Below are 20,951 nucleotides of genomic sequence, written 5' to 3'. Positions count from 1 at the left end.
TTCCTGGAGTCCACATAAGTGCATTTACAATACTTTGATTAAAAATTTTACATGTGAATTATCTGATGTATATGAGATAATCACAGGTTGAAATTTCACATGTGAGATGCAGTTTCACATGATAAACATGTTACATGTGCTTCACATGTGATAAACTCACACAAGTGGTTTTTTTTTGTGTTCAAAGAAATTAAAAATACAAATGTTTAATTTAACTATTTACTGTATGCATTTATATATTTGTTTTGTCTTCTTTGCAGTCTTTGCAGATCCTGGTTCCATGATGGATTGAATCTATATTTTTATATTTTGGTTTTCTTCTTTCTTTATCTTTTTGTGTGTGTGTTTTTTTTTATTTTGTGAATATTTGGAATTGTGAATATTATGTGTTTGTTGTTTTAAAAAGAGTGAAATCCTACCAAAGCGATCTCATATATTAATTTTTTTTTTAAATAAACAAAAATAAAAATGTCGTCAACCCCAACCCCAGCATGGATTATCCAGACCATCCCCATTGTATCCAGCTGCCTCAACACTATGGAGGACTAAAGATGATAATATAATATAAATAACTAAATGACTCAATAAATAAATGTAAATGTAGGTGCTGTGGCTCTCTTGCAGCCACAGCACCCCCTGCTGCCTCACAAACAAAGTGATGTTTTCTCTCTGAGCTAATGATAAAAGCGCTCCTGCAGCATTGGCACTGATCCCTGCCAATGAGTCAGCGTCCTAGCAGATCTGCAGGTCAATATCCTTTGATGATTATCAATGCATTCACTTCTCACCTGATGAAGCAGGCTGCATTTATTTAACATCTTTATTTTTTTTTTATCCGGGGCTAATTTCCTCCTGAACGCACCATGGATCAGTTTCGTGGTTTATTTGCTAAACTGGATCAAAACGAGGATGGATTCATATCAGTGTCTGAGCTGCATGATGAAATGAGGAAGCATGGGATCCTCTCAGCCGATGGAAAGGTCCAGGTAATATTCTTATTATTTATTTTTTTGTTTTAATAGTATATACTATACAGTATGTGCCAGGTTGTAATTTCATTCATTCATTCATTCAAGCACTAATCACCACAAACCTGCTCATTTTCTCCTAGAATATCATTGATTCTTATGACACAAACAAAGATGGCCTGTTGGATTATAAAGAGTTCCTCAGCTACATGATGGACAGAGAGAGGAAATGGAAAATATACTTTCATGACCTTGACAAGAACAAGTGTGGTGAGTGGTCACAGACTTGCCTCTTTAAACATGTTTTATTTCTCAATGAAACATAAGAACATGCTACAAACTACAGGCTACAATAGTTGAATATAGGTTACTTTAAAAACTAATGTATTTATAATCTGTTTTTGAGCATTACACCTCCTATTTTGATAAACAACACACTGTGTTTTACTACTGATGTAGAAGATGAGTAGTTTACCTGGGCCTGTTCTTCATAAACTACCATAAATGTGAATTATTTGACTATAGACTGTATTTTCAAGGACACACAGGAAAGCGAGGCATGCATACAGTACGACTTGTTTATGGTACACAGTAGACAACACACTGCACAATCCTGCAGGCTGTGACCTTTGCACAGTATCCCTTCCCTGAAACATGATGAGTGGATAAGCAGTACCGGTACCTGTTTATAACTGTGCATTTCTTCTCTGATCAGGGGTGATTGACCAGGAGGACATCATATGTTTGTTTCAGGAGTTAGGAGTGGTCATATCAAAGCCGAATGCAAAAAAAATAATTCAAATGTAAGATTTTTTTGCCCACTACCTCATGGATTCATTGTTGCATCAAAAGAAACATTAATTTATGCAAAAATAATAAAACTAACTTGAACAGTTGTAGTACTGTCAACTGAGCTCAGAACACCTTGGTGCATGCTATCTAAACAGGTGTTATATAAAGTGTGCTTATGGGTTGATATGTTATCACAGATTATTTTATAAATGGTTATATATCTATTCATGCTCCCTGATTAATAATATAGATAGATAGATAGATGTACTTTATTGATTCCAAATTGGGAAATTCTTGTGTTACAGCAGCAGGTTATTCAGACAATGCACAGGGACAGTAGATATACACTAATCAACACTAGAGATAATATCTATAGTATACACAATATAAAGAATATATTAGAATACACTATAAATATACCAGACTACTACAATGAGCTTAGAAAATATATAATATGAACATAGAATAACAATAACATACTATATACAATACAATAGCAAATTGCAAGTAAATTACGTTTGAATAAACCATCAAGCCTGCAAAAGAATAAATGGATGGTTTGTGTCCTTCAGTTTAGACTCATTACCCCTGTGTATTTCTGTATTATAATGGCTTATTGCTGCTCTGTCACAAATCAGTTATTTATTACTGATCATAAAGACATTACCAGCATTAATATGCCTTTTTGTTAAGTGATGCTAGGATGATGCCACACAGCTTCTTTCATGACAGTGTGTGATTTGTGTTTCTCCACCAGGATGGACAAGGACAGCTCGATGACGGTGGACTGGGGTGAGTTCCTGCACCATGTCATCCTCAACCCTGTGGACAACATCGGGGAGCTGGTGTCGTCATGGAAACACAGTCTGGTAGGATCTTCTGGCAGCATCACGACCATGTAACTTTTGATGATGGTGTGCACAGTACTGTGACACATCCATGAGTGATAACAGGATGATTAAAAGATGATGAATGTAATTGCTCATTTCGTTCGTCTGCAGGTCTTCGATGTGGGTGAGAGTCGTGCGATGCCCATCGAGTTCCCCGACGAGGCGTCTGGTTTTGGTGCGTGGAGGACGTTTGTTCTCTCAGCGGGTCTGGCAGATGCTGTATCTCGAACTGTGACAGCACCCATCGACCGCCTTAAGACCCAACTCCAGGTCAGCTCCACTATTTATGAATGTTTCGTCCCAAACAAATACCCAAGTACAGTATGTGCTACTTACTTACAACAGAGTAAATTAGACTAACTTGATATGAAATGCAAAACACACACAGAAACACCTGAGATATCACCTCCAGACATGCATGGTTCTGGCTCAGCTCTTATAACAGTGGTGAACTTTAAGTTTCTTCTTTTTAAACCCGACCCAATATATTTATTGTCATTGCCTTGTACGTTAAAACATCACATCAAAGAAACACACAGTAACATACAACAGTTTGAGTCCAGAAATACGTACATTGCATACACACACACACATACACACGCACACACGCACACACTCAACTTGCACCGATATCAAATAGAATACAAATAAAACTAAATATTTCTACATTGTTTAAAATGTCCTTTCAGGTAAAGGCCTACATTTCTTCCTACAAGTCTTACCCTTAGCAATGTTAGTTAGTCTTTCCAGACCATAAAGCTCCTTTATTCACATTGATGGAGCGTCCATACTCTTCCAACATAGTGCACTTGGTGGGACAGTTAGTTTTATTTTGTGGGATTTTTGACTGGTCTGAAGCTCAGAGTATGAGGATTTGACATGTCTAAGTGCAGTGCCATTTACTGTATATCTCTATCTATAACTGTTCTACCAGAGAGCATTCTTCATCTGAAACCTCACATAAGGTCTATGAAACAAAGTAATCTAAGCTCAAAAGTCCACTTACTTTAGCTTTCAGCTACATCCCACAGTATAACTTGTTGTATTTGCTGACTGAAGAACACAAGTTGTGGTTTAAAGCCACAAAAACTAACAAAGTGGTCCTTAATCTAAGTGATTTTACATATACTGTTCCTAAATGTCGAGAAGGAACTTCCATGGTTAATTAAACTCGCATAGTCATGTAGTGTCTTTGGAGGAGCATTTAACATCTGATCTGATATTTTAAATGTGGTTTACTAAGCCAAACAAGCATAACTCAAACTGTAGAGAATGAAAACTTAAGTGTCTCAATCTCTGTAACAAAGTGCTGTCCCGGTTTTATTTTTATTGTGTCTGGGAGTAAAGATAGCCTGTTATCAGCTGGCCTACCTTGATTTGCCTTTTCCTGATACTGGAAGACCATTTAGTTTACTCAGCCAATTAGACTGTTGTCAGGCTATTAAATAGGCGTTATCAGTCGCTATAAGCCCCATAGATGTGGGTCAATAGGCGACTCCTACACCTACTTGTAGGTTTTATCATCTATTCACATGGTAGTTCACCGAAAGAAGGTATAAAAGAACATGACAGCGACCTCTAGCGACCGTAGTAATTATGACAGGAGCTGATGCGGAAGTCAGGCGCTTTAGTAGTCCTATAGACAGTGTGAAAACTGGAGTTTGCATCCCGTGTGAAACCAACAATGTGTGGTTGTCTTTGTGTTGGTAGTTATTTTAACCCAAAACACAATGTTTTCCCTTAACTTAACTGTTTGTTTTTTTGCCTAAACCTAAAGAAGTTGTAGTTTTATCGCTTAAACATGTTTTTTTTTTGCCTAAACCTAAAGAAGAAGTTTTTGTTCAAAATGTGACGTTTCATTCAGTTGTACAACTTGTTAGAACGTGCTGCTTTTAAGTTTCACATTCACTTTTACAATGTAGTAGGCCCCTACTGACCCACATCTATGGTGCTTATAGCGACAGATAACACCTATTTGATGGCTTTATAACAGCCGAATCGGGTGCTCAGCTTACTGCAAAACATCAACATGTGAGAAAGAAAATGTTTTTAGTGCTGTGGTTTGCAGTCGCTTAAGTCAATGCTTCTCAAAATCTTTTATACACTTTATGCTGAAGTATCTCTGCGAAAGAGCACCCTCTGCATAACATCTAGTAATGTTTCTCTGTAGCTGACACAAGAGAAGGACAGCAGCGTCACATAATTATTACTGTCTGTGCTTCTCATTGCTGCACATTTATTGCAACTTCCTATGAAAGTGACTGATATGAAACTCTCCCCTGTGTGTTCTGTAGGTTCACGGATCCAAAGCCTTCTCTCAGGGCTTTCAGGAAATGAAAACGGGCGGTCTGCGGTCGATGTGGCAAGGCAACGCCGTCAACGTGCTGAAAGGAACACCGCAGTCAACGCTACAGTGTCTCATCTACGCCCAGGTGAGGCTTACAGTAACACTCCAGTGTGAATTATTTATGCACCAGGTTACTATTTCTAATTAACATGCTCACTCAGAGCTGCTCTGCTTTGTCCAGATGAAGGTGTACACCCAGAACAGCACGCAGCAGACTCTGACGGTGCAGCAGCGTTTCGGCCTGGGTTGTGTGTCCGGTGCCGTCGCTCACGCTGCCTTCTACCCTTTAGAGGTATTACACATCAGTGGCAGGTCTCAGTGCTTTGCTAAAGAAAAAGGTGACGCCTGCACACTACTCCATGCCACAATATTTTCATTGACTACGTTTGGATCCTGCTTGGCTCTTCGTCAGGTCAAAGTGTTTGAAAAAGTGGAAACACACCCATATTTATACATAAAGCACACCAACAGGCAGGCAAGCTCTATGATGGCAGGTGTAGTTCATCCAGAACACCGGTGTGATAAAAACATCAACAAAATGATGTGTTTATAATTATAATTCTTCAACTAGGTCTCAGTGCTTTAACATCTCTGTCCTGTATTTTGTCATAACAGCTGAATATTATTACACATTTTAAATATCCGTATGTCCTTGTCAGATTAATCATGAACCCTTAGATTCATTATTGCAAACAAATGAGAATATTGTGGCAATAATTCTGTTGCATCAAATATTTAAAAATGAGGGCCATCCTGCTTGTTTTTAACCCCTCCTTGTGTGTTATTATGGTAATCAGTTTTAGCATCACAGTTTGGGTGTGTCCCATTCTCCTCAATGAGAAATGACTATGTAAAGAGGTCACTAAATAGAAGTCTGTGTTATTCATTATTTAGGATGCTTATAAGGAAGTAGTCACATTCTAGGTGTTGACCCTTGACCCCATGAAGTCAGAAAGATTAGTGACATAGTTTCATTTGAGTAAAACCTGAATAAAAGTTACTATGAGTAAATCTTTGCTGTTTTACTTTATCAATCGCCTATTTTATTTATTGGTTATAAGGACCATAGTTCCTACTACTTCTACTTACTGTTCTGTAATGAGCTGCTCTCATATTTGACACATACATAGAATGCTTTGTTTGTTTATATAATCCACCATAAATCTTGAATTCAACTATTCACATCAACTAAATCTTCAGTTTTAAACAGTCCTGGTTATTCTGAAAAAGAAAATGTGCCATACATCCATATTTGAAGTTTAATACAAGACTGAGAGGCTGATAAATGGAAGTACTGATCTCCGTTGTTTGCAGTAATCCCACCTCTCAAATGGTTGTGACAATGTAAAGAATGTGAAGGGCAATTTTAAATACACATGTGTGTGTATATCATCTAAATTGATCGTGAAAAGATGGACTTTTATTTTGCAACAAATATTAGGGAAAAAGCTGCCGTGAGCTTTCATCACTCATTAACCATTACAATTGGGGTTAATTTATAAATGAGAGTGTCACACATTTGAAATAGGAAATGTTTGGAATGAAACTCCTCATTTTTAGTGTATGAATGGAGGTGTATTGTAGTAATATCTCTCCTGTTATCTCCTCTACAGGTGCTGAAGGTGAGGTTGAACCTACAGCAAGCTGGCACCTACCATGGTGTTGTTGCAGGCGCCCGATCTATTTACAGACACGAGTCGCTGTCCTCCTTTTACAGAGGATTCAAGCCGAGCATCCTCTGCATGATCCCCTACGCAGGTGTGGAGTGTGCAGTTCATCAGGTGAGACAGAAGAACAGCACTCAACGATCAAACGTGATGTGATGTGTAGGAATGGGTGGATCGATACTGGGGTATCAATATTTGATACTCACAAGCTACTCATATCGTATTGATTCCTTTAAAAAAAAATATCAATAATTAAATTATATACATAGAAACACAGGTGCGGCTGCATCACTTCCAAACTTTTTCACAACTTTTGTATAATGTATGTATGCTGAAACAGCCCTGAAACATTTAGCTGGCCAGTGTCACATGACAGTGGAAACCATGTGACATCAGAACTCAGCAGAGAGTCACACACTTCAACATCAAACATGAGAGAATGGCAGAAAGGAAACGTAGCATGGTGTGGTGCTACTAGATAAAAATACAACAAGATGCACTATTTGTGACAATAAAGTACCACACAGCAACATGAGTCCCTCTTCAAACATTTAAAAACAACACACCCTGATTGTTATAAGGAGGCTAATTATTTAATCATAGTATTTCTGTAAAATACTGGACTATTTTTTTACACGTAGTGTCACAAACATTTTTATTTAACCATACTCATATTTGTTTTTGGTAATAAATGTGTGATTATTGGCCGGTATGTGTCATTATTTTGAAAAATCACATTTAAGAAATGATCAGTATGGATATCAGTCAAATTGTAACAACAGGTATCGATATCGTATTGAATTTTAAAAAGTTTGGTATCGCCCAAACCTAATGATGTGTTCAATGATGTGATCAATGATGTGTTCAGTGATGTGTTCATCTGAAAGATTTTCTTTAACTATTTGCTTCTTGTTGCAGTCGATCATGAACTGGGCAAAAAACGATCCAGCCTACAACAGCGACTCCAAACTGTTTTTCTTCAGTTTTGTGGCCTTTGCTTCTGGACAAATCACCAGTTACCCGCTGGCAGTGATCCGGACTCAGCAGCAAGCACAAGGTAAACACGTGCATTTCCTGTGACACGTTCTGAGATTATCTAAAACAAGTTGAGATGTTTTACTCATCGCCATTTGTCTTGTTTTGCAGCTTTCAGCCCAGATTCCCGTCAAGCTTCAGGTGTATTACAGGGACTTAAAGGGATATATGAGAGAGGTGGAATTAGAGGATATTATAATGGAATGGGAGCCAGCTTCGTCAGGGCTATTCCCTGTGTTCTGATAAACCACACTTTAACTAGAAAATTTGAAGATCTGGTTTCTTGAGATTTAGCAAAGAGACTGTGAACTCTTATTAATGTTAACTGAGTGTCCAAAATAAGTGGGAAAAATGCCTGGAGACATGCATTATCAAGTGATTCAGTTTTTAATACCTCTGTAGCTTTTTTTTAAAGCTTGATTTATGTGAATGGTTTACGACTGACCAAGAGCATGAGACATGGTGACGTTTTTAAATACAGCACTTACTCATGGTTGACATTAAACTGTGTCAAAGTGTAATAATTCCCCACTTCAGACTGGGCTGTGTAAATGTGTTGAAGTGTGCAATAAAATGTTATTTCATAACACGGGTCAGACATTTTCTTTTCCATTTATCATTTAACAGTGTTAAAAACAGTGAGTTTGAACTGAATGTGTGTTACGTAACAGGTGTGCTTTTTCTTTTTTTGACAAATAAAAGCAGATATTGGATTTTTAAGACAATTGTTGCTAACTTATCTACACAGAAGGGCAGCCAAGTTTGGAAAAAAATATATATAATATATAAAAACCATAACATTATAGGACTGTGGGAAATCCATTTTAAAATTTGTAGTATTCAGTATGATAACAAACATAAAACATGGTAATAAAATGATAAAGTATAGACTAAAGTATAACAAAATAATTGCAATGATAGATGCAAAACGTTATGAACAATGTCTTGTTAAATAAATAGCTAAAAGGGTATTAACCTCAGACAAATACAGGGCGATTTGCAAATACGCATAACTTTACTCTGTAAATACGTATTTTAAGGTTTACATGTAAAGTGATAAACACACATTTGTGCATCTATTTCTACACGTGGAATGCTATTTGCACATTTGCAGATTGCTTCCTGTGCATTTGTGGGCCATGTGACATTTGTAACTTTCCTCCAATTTTTTTTACAGAATTGTGTCCAATTAGTAGGCTACTGCACACATCTGTAGAAACAATGGTGAAATATTTGCAGATCATGGTACACATATGTGGAATCTCTTCTGTGGGTTACAACTAATAAAATCCAATAAAAACTTATTCTTTTTCTTCTTTGGTGTTTATTGGCGGTTGGCAAACCATCTTAGAGGTGCATTACCGCCACCATCTGGACTGGAGTGTGGAACAAGAGATTGTGCAGAAACAAAATAAAAAAAATAAAAAATAATAATAATAATAATAATAATAATAATAATAATAATAATAATGATGAAAACTCTAGATTCGTTTAACTAAATCAGTTTCTCTTAAAAACTGAACAATTTCACAGTATATATTAACTGCTGTATTCCCCCAATAGACCTTACAATGAAAAGTCCTGATGTTTTGCCTTCCTTAGTGACTGTAAAAGGTGATTCCTCTGGATACTGTAATTCCTGCAGTGTATCAGTACATGTTGGACAGTTTCTGGTTGATCACAATAATGTGCATTTCCCAGTTGGGTGCTTGTCTATTCTATATAATGAGTGGTTATGACCTGTATGTCCGATTCTCAGTCGAGTGATGACATTTTCTTCCCTTCTTCTCCCTGCTCCAACATGTTTTTGTATAATGTACATATGCTTTCCAGTTTCCTGATCATCCCAGTACTCCTGCCATACTTTTTGTGCATAATGTCTTGATGAATGGTTTAGCCTCAGTCCAATAAAAACTTCCATACATTGGAAACAAAAAAGGGCTGCAAATGGAGAACGAGTGTGCCAGTTCTCGCGAGATTTCATTTGACCGCGAGTCTTCCTGCTCCTCGGTCTCCACATCCCGTGAGCGTGCTCGGCCATCTTGTCTCCGCGAGCAGAGCAGAGCAGAGCAGAAGAAGAGCAGCATCATGGCTGACTACAGCAGCGTGGCTCCCCCGTCTAATAACGCCGGAGGAGGAATGAACGACGCTTTTAAAGACGCGCTACAGCGAGCACGACAGGTAGGAACACCACAAGAACAAGATAAGGTAAAAAATAATGTCGAAATCTGGACGAAAAAAAGCGACTTTAGCTGCTTTCTCTGCCGTTACATCCGGCTGCCCCGCGGGGCTAACGATGCTAAGCTAACGATGCTAAGCTAACAATGCTAAGCTAACTATGCTAAGCTTGATGTTTACGACACACGGATAAACAGAAAAACAAACACAATTATAGCCGAATTTACGTATTAAATTAGACAAATATTATCAGTAATTAGAAACAAACGTTTTTACATGGTTTAATGACACTAATGTTGGTTAAAAGTGTAAGTATTTGTTTCCTTTGTTGGCTCAGACTTCCGGGGAGAAGTTGCAGGCCGCAGCAGCGTGTCACACAGAAACACGTCACGCAGCAGCAGCAGCAGCGAGGAAATCATGTTTAACTCGTTTTCTTTTTGTTTATCTTGTGTTTCAGATCGCAGCGAAGATCGGTGGTGATGGAGTAGCGGCTCCCCCAACAAACGAGTTTGGCTACGGGGGCCAGAAAAGGCCCCTGGAGGACGCTGGTGGGTATTTTCCCATGCCTAACCTGAATATCGGTCAGTGGCTCAAATCGATCTAATGCAAGTCTTCATAGTTAATGCTTGCCTGTGTGATTTATAGCAGCTTCTAAAGTGTATTTGAAATTACCTCAACTACAGTGAGATGTGTTTTTATATCAATGTGCATTACCACTAATATCTGTATAGTACTACTACTAACCACGTGAACATGATAAGATTTAAGTTGTATTAAATACAGTATGTTAGTTATTGCATGCAATTGAGAGTTGGATGATATTTTCACTGTCTGTACTCACAGCTGTTTCTAATCAGTACCTGGCAATGAATGATTAAATCTTAAGGGTGGGGGTTGAGAGTGATTATACTTGCTGAGCAGGTTGAGTCATTGTTGGTTTCTGTTTCGCTTTGCTAGATCAGTCACATGTAAAGTATATGATTAACAAATCATACAGCAATCCTACAATAAATCTTCAAGGCTGTAATGTAGCAAAGCGAAAACTCAGTTGAGAGTTTATTCCAGCTCTGTGTGTGTGTGGTGGCTAATATATATATGCAGGCTTCTGCTATTTGCCCCTAACCATTTACATTTCAGGCAGTGTTGATTAGCCGTTTTTCAGATTGAAGAACACTTGTTAGTGATGTGATGGTGGGTACAATGATAGATACTTATACTGGTTATTATGTCATGTTGTCACAGACCAACCAGAGACGAAGAAAGTGGCTACAAATGACGGTAAGTGACCTGGTGACGTAGCTGTAGTTAGTTATGTATGTGGCTGTAATTTGTGATGATTCCCAACCTAAAGTAATTGGCCCAAAAATTAGCATGAATTGGAAATTTGTTGCATGTGTTAAACTTACATGTTGTGTATTTTTTCTCCTAATGTACTGTAATGTCTGTTTTTGCAGCCTTTTCAGCGATGGGAGGAATGGGTGGTCCCCCAAGGTAGATACTCGAGTTATATTAACACTTTTTTGTCTTCCACATATGGCCATTTAGGACAAGCCTCACATTGATTTGTTCTGTTATTCTCAGGTCAATATCAGAGGAGTTCAAGGTTCCAGACGGCATGGTTGGATTCAGTAAGTAGCTTTTGTTCAAACACTAAACAGCAAAAGCCGTTCCATGTTGCTGATATTGAATATTTGAATGTAACCCTCTTTTTTATCTTTTAGTTATTGGAAGAGGAGGCGAACAAATATCACGACTGCAGCAAGAGTCTGGATGTAAGATACAGATTGCGCCTGGTAAGTTTACATCTGTTGCTGATATTGTGGATCTTGTTAGGATGTCTACATTAACGGCTTCCTCTCTGTGTTGTAGACAGTGGAGGAATGCCAGATAGGTCGGTGACATTAACAGGAGGACCAGAATCCATCCAGTAAGTATAACAAATGAATTTACCTTCGGGAAAATCTTAGTTTTTATCTCAGTTGTTGTTTGGTCATTTTCAGGGATTTCAGACTGTACATTACTTAAAATTTTCTCTCATCAGGGCTGCAAAGCGGCTACTAACAGACATAGTTGAAAAGGGGCGCCCAGCCCCGGCATTCAACCACAACGACGGCCCGGGAATGACTGTTCAGGAGATTATGGTCCCTGCCTCTAAAGCTGGACTCGTCATTGGGAAGGGAGGAGAAACCATCAAAAGCCTTCAGGTGAGTGTCCAGTCAGTCAGAGTGGCGGTGACCTCAGGGCCTGTCATTCAAGCAGGGCACACATTCGTCCAAGACACACTCTGATTCTTCTCTTAACCTGCAGGAAAGAGCTGGAGTGAAGATGGTCATGATCCAAGATGGACCCCAAAACACAGGTGCAGACAAGCCACTTCGCATTTCAGGAGAGCCCTTTAAAGTTCAGGTGGGTCCTCGCCCGTGCGACCATTATGCTCCTAGCATTAGAAAATTGTAAATCCATGTCTACAGACTAAATGTCCTTTTGCGTGCCTCATTATTTGTCTCCTTGGAGACCAGTGGAGTAGTGCTTTAACGAGATGTACTTTCTTTTCTCTTCAGCAAGCCAAAGAGATGGTGATGGAGCTGATCAGAGATCAAGGCTTCAGGGAGCAGAGGGGCGAGTATGGTTCACGAGGAGGTGGAGGCGGTGGCGGAGGTGGTGGTGGTGGAGGAGGAGGAGGTGGCGGCGGTGGTGGTGGTGGAGGAGGACAAGGAGGAGGAGGAGGGGGAGACAGCTTGGATGTGAGTATTTGTAATCACTTGTCTTATTTATCAGTTTGGAGACGTGTGGGGGGGGGATCCGTTTCCTAACTTTTGTTTTTTTTCACTGTCATCATTTAGGTTCCCGTCCCCCGGTTTGCAGTGGGAATTGTTATTGGAAGAAATGGAGAGATGATCAAGAAAATACAGAATGACACGGGCGTCAGGATTCAGTTCAAACCAGGTGAGTGATGAAGACATTTATGAAAAAAACGAGAAGCAAAAGTCATGTGAGCGCAGTTAAAAATGTGTATGGTCCTTGATGAAACTCATGCACCACGCTGAGAAGCTGATGTATAACCCCAACCACAAAATCTGAGACTTGAACACAAGCCTATGGTACAATGATAGACAACTATAGTTAATCCATATATGCCTATAATAGCCTCTAATCATCAGCCTATTTTCTCCCTCAAGATGACGGCAGCACACCAGACAGGATAGCCCAGATCATGGGTCCCCCTGACCAGGCTCAGCACGCAGCAGAAATCATATCTGATCTGCTCAGGAGTGTCCAGGCCGGCGGACCTCCGGGACATGGCGGTGGCAGAGGCCGTGGTCGCGGGCAGGGGAACTGGAACATGGGCCCTGGTGGCCCTGGTGGCCTGCAGGAGTTTACCTTCACCGTCCCAACCATGAAGACGGGCCTCATCATTGGAAAAGGCAAGTAACCCCTCAGCGGTACTAAGTTAAGCCATGTCTGGTTAAATGTTACAAATAGACTTCATTACAACAGATAGCAGATTTATCACTCTTGACAAACAAACTGTTGATAAAAGGAGAGAAATGTGGGCTCTCGAGCAGAAAGGCTGGTAAATGTATTTTGTGGTTAATGTTTGTTTCTGAACTCTTCAGGTGGTGAGACAATCAAGGGCATCAGCCAGCAGTCTGGAGCCAGGATCGAGCTGCAGAGGAATCCTCCACCCAACGCTGATCCAAACATCAAAATGTTCACAGTCCGGGGCTCCCCTCAACAGATCGACTACGCCAGGCAGCTAGTGGAGGAGAAAATTGGGGTGAGATGCTAACGGGTTTGACTATAAGCCCCCTTTGAAAACCTTTATAAGCTTGTTTACTGACCTGGATGTGTTTGTGTTTTCAGGGACCCGTCACTCCAATGGGCGGCCCACATGGTCCCCCCGGTCCACACGGAGGTCCAGGTCCACATGGGCCTCCTGGTCCACCTGGACCCCCCGGGGCTCCCATGGGTCCATACAATCCTGGACCATACAACCAGGGACCCCCAGGACCACAGTAAGTACAATGACCTCATCTGTAAAGCTCTTGGTGACAAGAATATTTAGACACAGGCAAAGGTGTGGAAAGGTAATGGTTATTTGTTTTTCTCTCATCAGCGGTCCACCAGCGCCCTACCAGCCTCAGGGATGGGGTAACGGCTACCCACACTGGCAACAGGGTCAGCCTGATCCAAGTGAGTACCTGCTATCAGTTGTCATGCTGATTAGGGCTGTCAGTAGATTAAAATAGTTAATCGCATATTTTTTATCTGTTCAAAATGTACCTTAAAGGGAGATTTGTCAAGTATTTAATACTTTATTCATATCAACATGGTATTGGGCAGATATGCTGCTTTATGCAAATGTATGTATATATTTATTATTGGAAATCAATTAAAAACAATGACAAATATTGTCCAGAAACCCTCACAGGTACTGCATTTAGCATAAAAAGTATGCTCAAATCATACACTTGATGTTTGAAATTTAAAAAATCATGATTATCCTCTTGCTCGATCAGTTTGAAGTCAGTAACTCAGATCCATATCACATTATATAATGGGCAGCTACGACTGTATGTTTCTAGCTTTTATCTTGGCCTTTTGTTTTGTCCTAAAACTTGTTTGTTTTGTTCAGATAAAGCAGCAGCCGATGCCAACGCAGCAGCGTGGGCAGCCTACTACGCACAGTACAGCCAGCAGCCGCAAGCTCCCATGACCCCGACGAGTGGAGCTCCTGGCACGACTCAAACCAACGGCCAAGGTGACTGAAGTGTTTCTCAATAAGTAGTTTCTAGGAGAAGCAGAAACAGTTGAGACAAGAGTAGAGCAAGTGTAGCTTACTAGCTTTACTTTAGTAGTAGACACTAACAGGAAACAAAACGCTTTTATATTACCCCAGGGACAGGATAGTTTTATTCCACCATCTCTAAGCTGACAGACCCGACCCAGGCAGGTGGAGGACGAGCTGTTCAGAATAAACCACTAATTACAAGTTACCGTGTTTTTTTAACAGATGACCCTCAGGCTGCAGGTCAGAGTGGACAGGCAGATTACTCCACGGCCTGGGAGGAATATTACGAGAAAACGGGTATACGAACATAGTTTCAGTGTACACCTATTAACACAAGACAGTCTAAACAGCGACTGGGCATTCAATCGGCTTCTTTTTCAGGTCTGGGTATTTGACTGTACTGCTGGCCTGCTGTGGAGCGTTTTCAATGTTCCTCCACTTGGTTTCACATTAAACACCTTTGCTGTTTAGACTGCAACACTTTTGACTATCTACAGGACTGAGCTGTTGACACAGAACCACCTTCTCATGAGCTCAGAGTAGCTTATTTTCTAGACTATCGTAGGGCTTTATCAACACTGATGGCAGAACTTTGTCATGTGCCTTGAATGTGTTAACTGCTACTGACCGTGTCTAGAGTTAAATGATGCAACATGTTTGATTTGTGGGTTATGGACATAAGCAATTTAGGATCATTGTTGTGAACAGTTGGATGTATTGACACATTTTTCTCTTCTCTTTGCAGGTCAACAGAGCCAACAACCTCAGGACTACACGAAAGCCTGGGAGGAGTATTACAAAAAACAAGGTCGGTACTCCTTTCTGCTGAAATCAGACTGAGATCACACTTAATTAATTTAACATTTTACTCCCCATTCTTGCATTGAGTTCAAATTAAGTTGGCGGATACATTCAACTTTATTCTGTTTGTGCATTTGTCATTCCATTTATAACACAAAACCACTGAATTGCACCATTATGTTAGTGCTGCCTTATATTTTCATAATGAAAACGTAATCAGAAATCATTTTATTTAATATTTTAGTGAAGAAACCTCATATAAAACAGCACGACACAGTTTGCAGTTTGTGTGTGAGGCAAATGATTTAGGAATTAAGTGTGATCCGAGTGTTTAGAGTATGGTTATGTGACAGAAACTCAAGCCGGAAATGGAAATGACCCTTCCCAGCTAGAGAAACTAGTTAGTCAAGTCAAAGTGAATGTTTTTAATGTTGAAGGGTGGCTGTGCCCCTCTAGCAGCCCTCTTTAGTAGAGTGGTTGCTCTCTCAGCCGCCCAACAGAAAAGCAGAAGGTTTCTGTCCCGCCACTCAAAGAACGTGGTGGTGGGTTCGTTCCCCTTCTCATAAAATGTTACCTAAAAAGACCTTTTAACTGTTTTTGTGATCTGAATCTGTTTGGTGTTAGAAATGTGATTAGTAGCAGTTGAAACTATCAGGATGTAAAGGTACTGTAGAAGTAGAACGGACATTCTCATTCAAGTGGAGTGGAGGATGGTAATGGGTTTTTATGTGTACCGATGCCATTGCGACCTCTATAGCTGGCTAACTTCCGTATCAACTAAAGCGTCTTAAGGCAAGTCGCGAACACACTGAGGTGACTTTTCCAGTAACGACTAAAACTACCAGTGGATTAGTAACGTTACGAAGCATTGCTATCGCCAGATAAGTGACAACTCATTTTCTGTAGGGATGCACCGATCCAACTTTTTTAGTACCGATAGCGATACCTGGGATTTGGGTATCAGCCGATACCGAGTACCGATCCAATACCAGTGTTTAAATAATAAGCTGTATGGCTCACTGTGTGTAAGTGACTGGGATTATTCTTTTATGTGTAAGGCAACATCAGGCTTGACTTAAACATTGCATTCCTAACTTTGTAAAACAAATTTTGACCAATAAATACATAGATATACATTTCTTTAATTGCTCTTTATTATTAAAATAATAAATCATTCAACAGTTACTTGGTAAAAAAGCTGTAAACCTTTTTAATGCAGCAACAAATTGGTCAAAGCAGAACAGGAATTCAAATTACACTATATAATATATATGGCATATACACATAGAACTGAATTGAAGAGATTGGCCCCATTGTCACCGATATCCAATCCAGCTATTTGAATCTGTATCAGCCCGATATTTGATCCGGTATCGGTGCATCCCTAATTTTCTGTAACCGGTGTAGGTTTGAAGCATGGTGGAATTAGCAAGTTAGCTAGCCTGCTAATGCCACCATGCTTTAATGCTACACTGGTTACAGAAAATGACCCGAACTGCGGACTGGTAGCCAGCAGCAGCGCTGGGTCTGACGGTCCCTCCGCCTCACTCCCCACCGCTCTGGAGGAGGACAAGCTACCTAGCTAACTAGCCAGCCATCCATCTTTGAGGCTGCGTACGCTCTCTTCCCAGCGAGCTGCGACCACACTTTATGGCCCCACTGATGTGTTGTCACCATAACAACAATCACCATTTACTTCTGTACTGGTCAGATGACCACGGAAAACAGTTCAATGTCCGTTCTACTCCTATGATTGTATTGCATAGGTCTTACTTGCAAGAAAATCCAATCACTCTGTTAACATTTGAATGAAGAGTGATTGCTTTTAAGTTGCCGGGTAATTGTTCACACTGCAGTAAACAACTACTAAGCATTTACATAAACTAATAACCTAAAGTGACTGACTCATTTTCCTGAAGTTTATTTGCCGTTCCAACAAGTTCCTTCTTGTTTCACCCTCCAGGTCAAGCGGCCCCTCAGGCCACCGCAGCAGCAGCAGCTGCCGCCTCGCAGCCTGGAGGCCAGCCAGACTACAGCGCTGCATGGGCGGAGTACTACCGCCAGCAGGCTGCGTACTACGGCACAGGCAACCCACAGACGATGGGTGCAGCACCACAAGCCCCTCAGGTACATCCCCGAATAGAATCTGCCCTCCACATCCACTGAATACTCAATTCTGTTGTGCCCTAACCGCCTTCCCTCCTCAGGATTTACAGGGCTCCAGGTGACCGCAGCAGCCTCACACACTTAACCCAAACTATTTCCTCCTTAAACAGGTTTTTAGCTTTTTATTTTGGGAAGCTGAGTCCACTGTTTCCGCTGTTAACATGCAATGTATCTTCTATGTATTTCTTCTGCACAGGGCCAGTAATGTGAAGCGGACATAAAGTAAATGCTACATTGTCGAAACAAAATCCTTTGTTAAATGTTTGGATGCAGACGCCTTGATGAAGATCTTAAATTTCCTCGGTTTGAAAGTGTTTCACATAGATGGCAGATTACCCGGCGAACACGTCCTCTTCCTTTTTTTGTTTTCCTTTTTCTTGTAAATGCTTTGTTTTTAGTGAGGTAACTATACATATGGTCATTCCAGCCCTGTATCTACATTAAAATGTGGTTAGAAGTCATGTTTATTAAACTGTAGACATTACCATGTAAATCATCTCAGTTTTAAAAATGCTATTGCCTGTTGTGTTTTTGCAATAAAACAAACTGAAACCTCCTGTGTTGGTAAGTTGGGGTGGTTTTAAACTAAAGGGGGTTAAAAGGAGTTTCTGTATGTTTTTATTTTACAGGGGTAAAAAGTTTGAAACGCAGGCCATATGTGGGGGTTAATTGTCCAAAAACTCAAAGTTGTGCTGTCCTGTCTCTCTCCAACTGTCTATAAGGCTCTTAGACACATTATGTGCGTGCAATGATCCGGAGTGGTTCAGACCAACAATCGTCCTTGTTGATAGACATTACTTTTCTGTTTCCTGACTTTGCTCTGACTTCAGCAGTAGACAGATGTTTTGCCATAAGAAAGTCGACATGTATCGTAACTCATGCATTAACTGCGTTGCTGTGGCACTCCCTTTTTTTTATTAATCTTGTCTGGTTTGCTGACATTGTTGAGATAGTATGCACTGTATATTGCCTTGATATAGACACTTCCTCCTCCACAGGCGAGTTTAGAAAAGCGGTAAGCAAGTATTTCTCCTTAACATGTTCCTCAGAAAAACGTGGTTGCAAGAAATGTTGTTAGTGTTATATATACATATATATATATTTTTTGTGCTGTTCTTTTTCCAGGACAGTCAGGTAAAATTGCCACTGTATCGAAAAATGCATTGAAACGTTTGTCTTGCCCATTTCGAATTAACTCACATGTATAAAGTTGTTTTTTTTAAAGAATGTTTTTTTAATATAAAAACATTGCAAAAATCGTTTTTTGCTGTCCCCATTCTGTTAGTGTTTATCCAGTATAATAACATAGATGTTGTAGGGTCGGGGGTGGCTAAGCAGTCGTCATCCAACAGTTGAGCCCTCCTATACTGTAAGTACAAAAACTGTGACTGACTTTGAGAGATAAACGCCTTTTTTTGATGCTTTAATCTGCAAAAGATGTAGTATTTTTGTCATTTTCCCCATGTCTCTGGGTAAGTATGAAATGTTCAGAGGAGAGGAATAGTGCACTAGTTTCTTGTACCACATGTTTCTGAGACTTATTTGCCCTTGTGTGACTCCATTCAGTCTTTGAATCTTTACAGTATGTTGATACTTTTGTAGATTGTGTAGGTAGCATTTCAGCGCCAGTTGGATTTTCTGAACTGAGGGTTTGAATGTCAGCACTCTGTTACTCTGTTGGTAGGAACTGTTTTAAGGATGCCCATGTGGATTTCTTGCGTTTTTGAATACCTGACCTGCTTAAGTGCCATTGTCTAGTTGAGACTGTCATGTTTTTTTTAAATGCCATTTATTGCTTAGAAACTTCCTACTGCATAACTCCAGCGTAGCATGCTTAGGTTTCTGCTGTTCTTACTTTATATGAGCATGTGGAATGGTAGTAGTGGTTCTGACTAGCCCAGTATTGATTATCATGACATTTATTTCTGAATGAAGCACTGTTGTGAAAGGCTGTTAAATTGAAGCATTGTTCACTGACGGCAAACAGTGCAATATATCTGATCTTTGCAGTGTCGTCCCAGACCTTGCACCTTAGGTTCTGCTGCAATAACACAGGTAAGCGAAACCTAAGGAAACCAGTGTTTTTGTCCAGTGACATGACCCGATTTACATGCAAAAGAAATGCTTACCTGTGTCTCTTAACATGCCTCAAATGCATTTATGCTTTAGTCGTAAAGAAATGTCCATTCTGAACAGCCCTTTTTTAAGATCTGCTTTCATTGATTGATCTGCATGATTTTTGTTACATGAAGTTTGACTTTTCAAAAAGTGACTTTACCCAGAAAACGTTGTTGCATAGGCTCACTGAGGAAATGCTGTCATTGTCGTACATGCTTAATATTTGATATTAGCCTTATGTTTTTATTCCGGTAAGTCTGTCAGCGATTGTGTATCGATGCTTTAGACTGGTATATCAAAACTGCATGCCATGCAAATCTGTTGCCAGAAAGTTAGCAATGTTCTCGGATAGAAAAAAAAACGGTGAAATACATGATTTTTTAAAATTTCTGTCGTGGTGTGAATCTGCCCTCAAGTGCAGTGCAAATCTACTATTGAAACGCTGCTGCCTTCACTTCTCGCTCACAGTGTTGGAGGACGCTGCAAGCGTAGGTCATAGAGTCAGGCGCTGTCGTAGTTTGTCCCCAAAAGGAGGAATCCTTTGAGTCAATCCCCACTGCTGAACGTAGACCGTTCAAGAGCTCCAGTGATAAGGTAAAAAAACAGCAACGCAATGAAATTTAAATTCTGTGATTGCAAAGTGTTGGTTAGATACATGTTTTTCTGCTCGGATCAACTGTTGTTTCTTAAATTATGCCATAGTGTATTTAGAGGTGTCTGATGGTTTCTATTATCGCTTTTAATGCCTTTCATTAGTAACCTTTAGTCAGTAGGAATGTGCTTTAGAAAGTTGGACGAGGACAGGAACTGATGTACTTTAAATGACATGCACATGTTTTTATTGGCAGTAATATTTGGGAGGGGGGAGGGTTACTGGTTTTTTAAAAACTCACTTTTCTCTGTAGTTAAAGGGTCACTTACTGTTTGTTTTGAGGCTGTTCACTCTGTATATGTGAGACACTCAGTGTTTCAACACAGGGGTCGTGGGGGTGTAGAAGACAAAACAAGGAGCATGCCTTAGAGGTAAAAAAAATAAATAAAAGGTTTCATGTGCTGTGTATATCATCAAATATATTGGTTTGTTTTTTGAACTGTTCTGACTTTTGAAATGTTGCCATGTTAATTAAAAAAGTTGTAAAAAATGAACTGGACGTACTCACTGTTATTTTACACTGTAGATAAAAATTTGGGAAGAAA

At 39.9% G+C, this 20,951-nt stretch overlaps 2 protein-coding genes across 13 annotated transcripts; both read left to right on the top strand.

Annotated features, from left to right (window-relative positions):
- The first annotated feature begins 610 nt into the window (after nt 1–610).
- Nucleotides 611–8,286, top strand: slc25a24l (solute carrier family 25 member 24, like). Of its 2 annotated transcripts, XM_037788374.1 has the most exons (11): nt 611–747; nt 873–986; nt 1,112–1,238; nt 1,684–1,771; nt 2,518–2,629; nt 2,762–2,920; nt 4,945–5,082; nt 5,179–5,289; nt 6,611–6,778; nt 7,583–7,721; nt 7,811–8,286. In XM_037788374.1, the coding sequence occupies exons 2-11, from the start codon at nt 945–947 to the stop codon at nt 7,984–7,986; spliced, it is 1,260 nt and encodes a 419-aa protein (XP_037644302.1). In that variant the 5' UTR covers nt 611–747; nt 873–944; the 3' UTR covers nt 7,987–8,286. The 2 variants fall into 2 exon arrangements, with proteins under 2 accessions (XP_037644302.1, XP_037644301.1); XM_037788373.1 differs by lacking the exon at nt 611–747 and having other exon boundaries at nt 864–986.
- A 1,421-nt stretch (nt 8,287–9,707) lies between these two features.
- fubp1 (far upstream element (FUSE) binding protein 1) lies at nt 9,708–20,900 on the top strand. 11 transcript variants are annotated; one of them, XM_037788393.1, is made up of 20 exons: nt 9,716–9,907; nt 10,335–10,458; nt 11,120–11,155; nt 11,332–11,368; nt 11,459–11,505; nt 11,599–11,670; nt 11,747–11,804; nt 11,919–12,081; nt 12,185–12,283; nt 12,439–12,621; nt 12,721–12,823; nt 13,057–13,302; nt 13,495–13,655; nt 13,742–13,893; nt 13,995–14,071; nt 14,514–14,639; nt 14,892–14,966; nt 15,415–15,477; nt 17,434–17,597; nt 17,833–20,900. In XM_037788393.1, the coding sequence occupies exons 1-20, from the start codon at nt 9,788–9,790 to the stop codon at nt 17,839–17,841; spliced, it is 2,115 nt and encodes a 704-aa protein (XP_037644321.1). In that variant the 5' UTR covers nt 9,716–9,787; the 3' UTR covers nt 17,842–20,900. The 11 variants fall into 11 exon arrangements, with proteins under 11 accessions (XP_037644324.1, XP_037644320.1, XP_037644328.1 ...); XM_037788396.1 differs by having other exon boundaries at nt 9,708–9,880; nt 10,335–10,425; nt 17,434–20,900; XM_037788392.1 differs by having other exon boundaries at nt 9,708–9,880; nt 17,434–20,900.
- The last annotated feature ends 51 nt before the right edge of the window (nt 20,901–20,951 follow it).

Source organism: Sebastes umbrosus, chromosome 12 (genome assembly GCF_015220745.1).
Source record: "Sebastes umbrosus isolate fSebUmb1 chromosome 12, fSebUmb1.pri, whole genome shotgun sequence".
In the NCBI taxonomy this organism is placed as follows: Eukaryota; Metazoa; Chordata; class Actinopteri; order Perciformes; family Sebastidae; genus Sebastes; species Sebastes umbrosus.
The sequence above is the reverse complement of the archived record's forward strand: the minus strand, read 5'-3'. Positions and strand labels throughout refer to the sequence as shown.

Bases quoted from the DNA above. Each gene is read 5' to 3' on its own strand.
- slc25a24l (XM_037788373.1), top strand. From the start codon at position 864: ATGGATCAGTTTCGTGGTTTATTTGCTAAACTGGATCAAAACGAGGAT. The intron at 987-1,111 runs GTAATATTCTTA...ATTTTCTCCTAG, and splicing joins CAGCCGATGGAAAGGTCCAG to AATATCATTGATTCTTATGA. The intron at 2,921-4,944 runs GTCAGCTCCACT...TGTGTTCTGTAG, and splicing joins GCCTTAAGACCCAACTCCAG to GTTCACGGATCCAAAGCCTT.
- fubp1 (XM_037788391.1), top strand. From the start codon at position 9,788: ATGGCTGACTACAGCAGCGTGGCTCCCCCGTCTAATAACGCCGGAGGA. The intron at 13,303-13,494 runs GCAAGTAACCCC...TGAACTCTTCAG, and splicing joins GGGCCTCATCATTGGAAAAG to GTGGTGAGACAATCAAGGGC. The intron at 14,072-14,513 runs GTGAGTACCTGC...TGTTTTGTTCAG, and splicing joins ACAGGGTCAGCCTGATCCAA to ATAAAGCAGCAGCCGATGCC.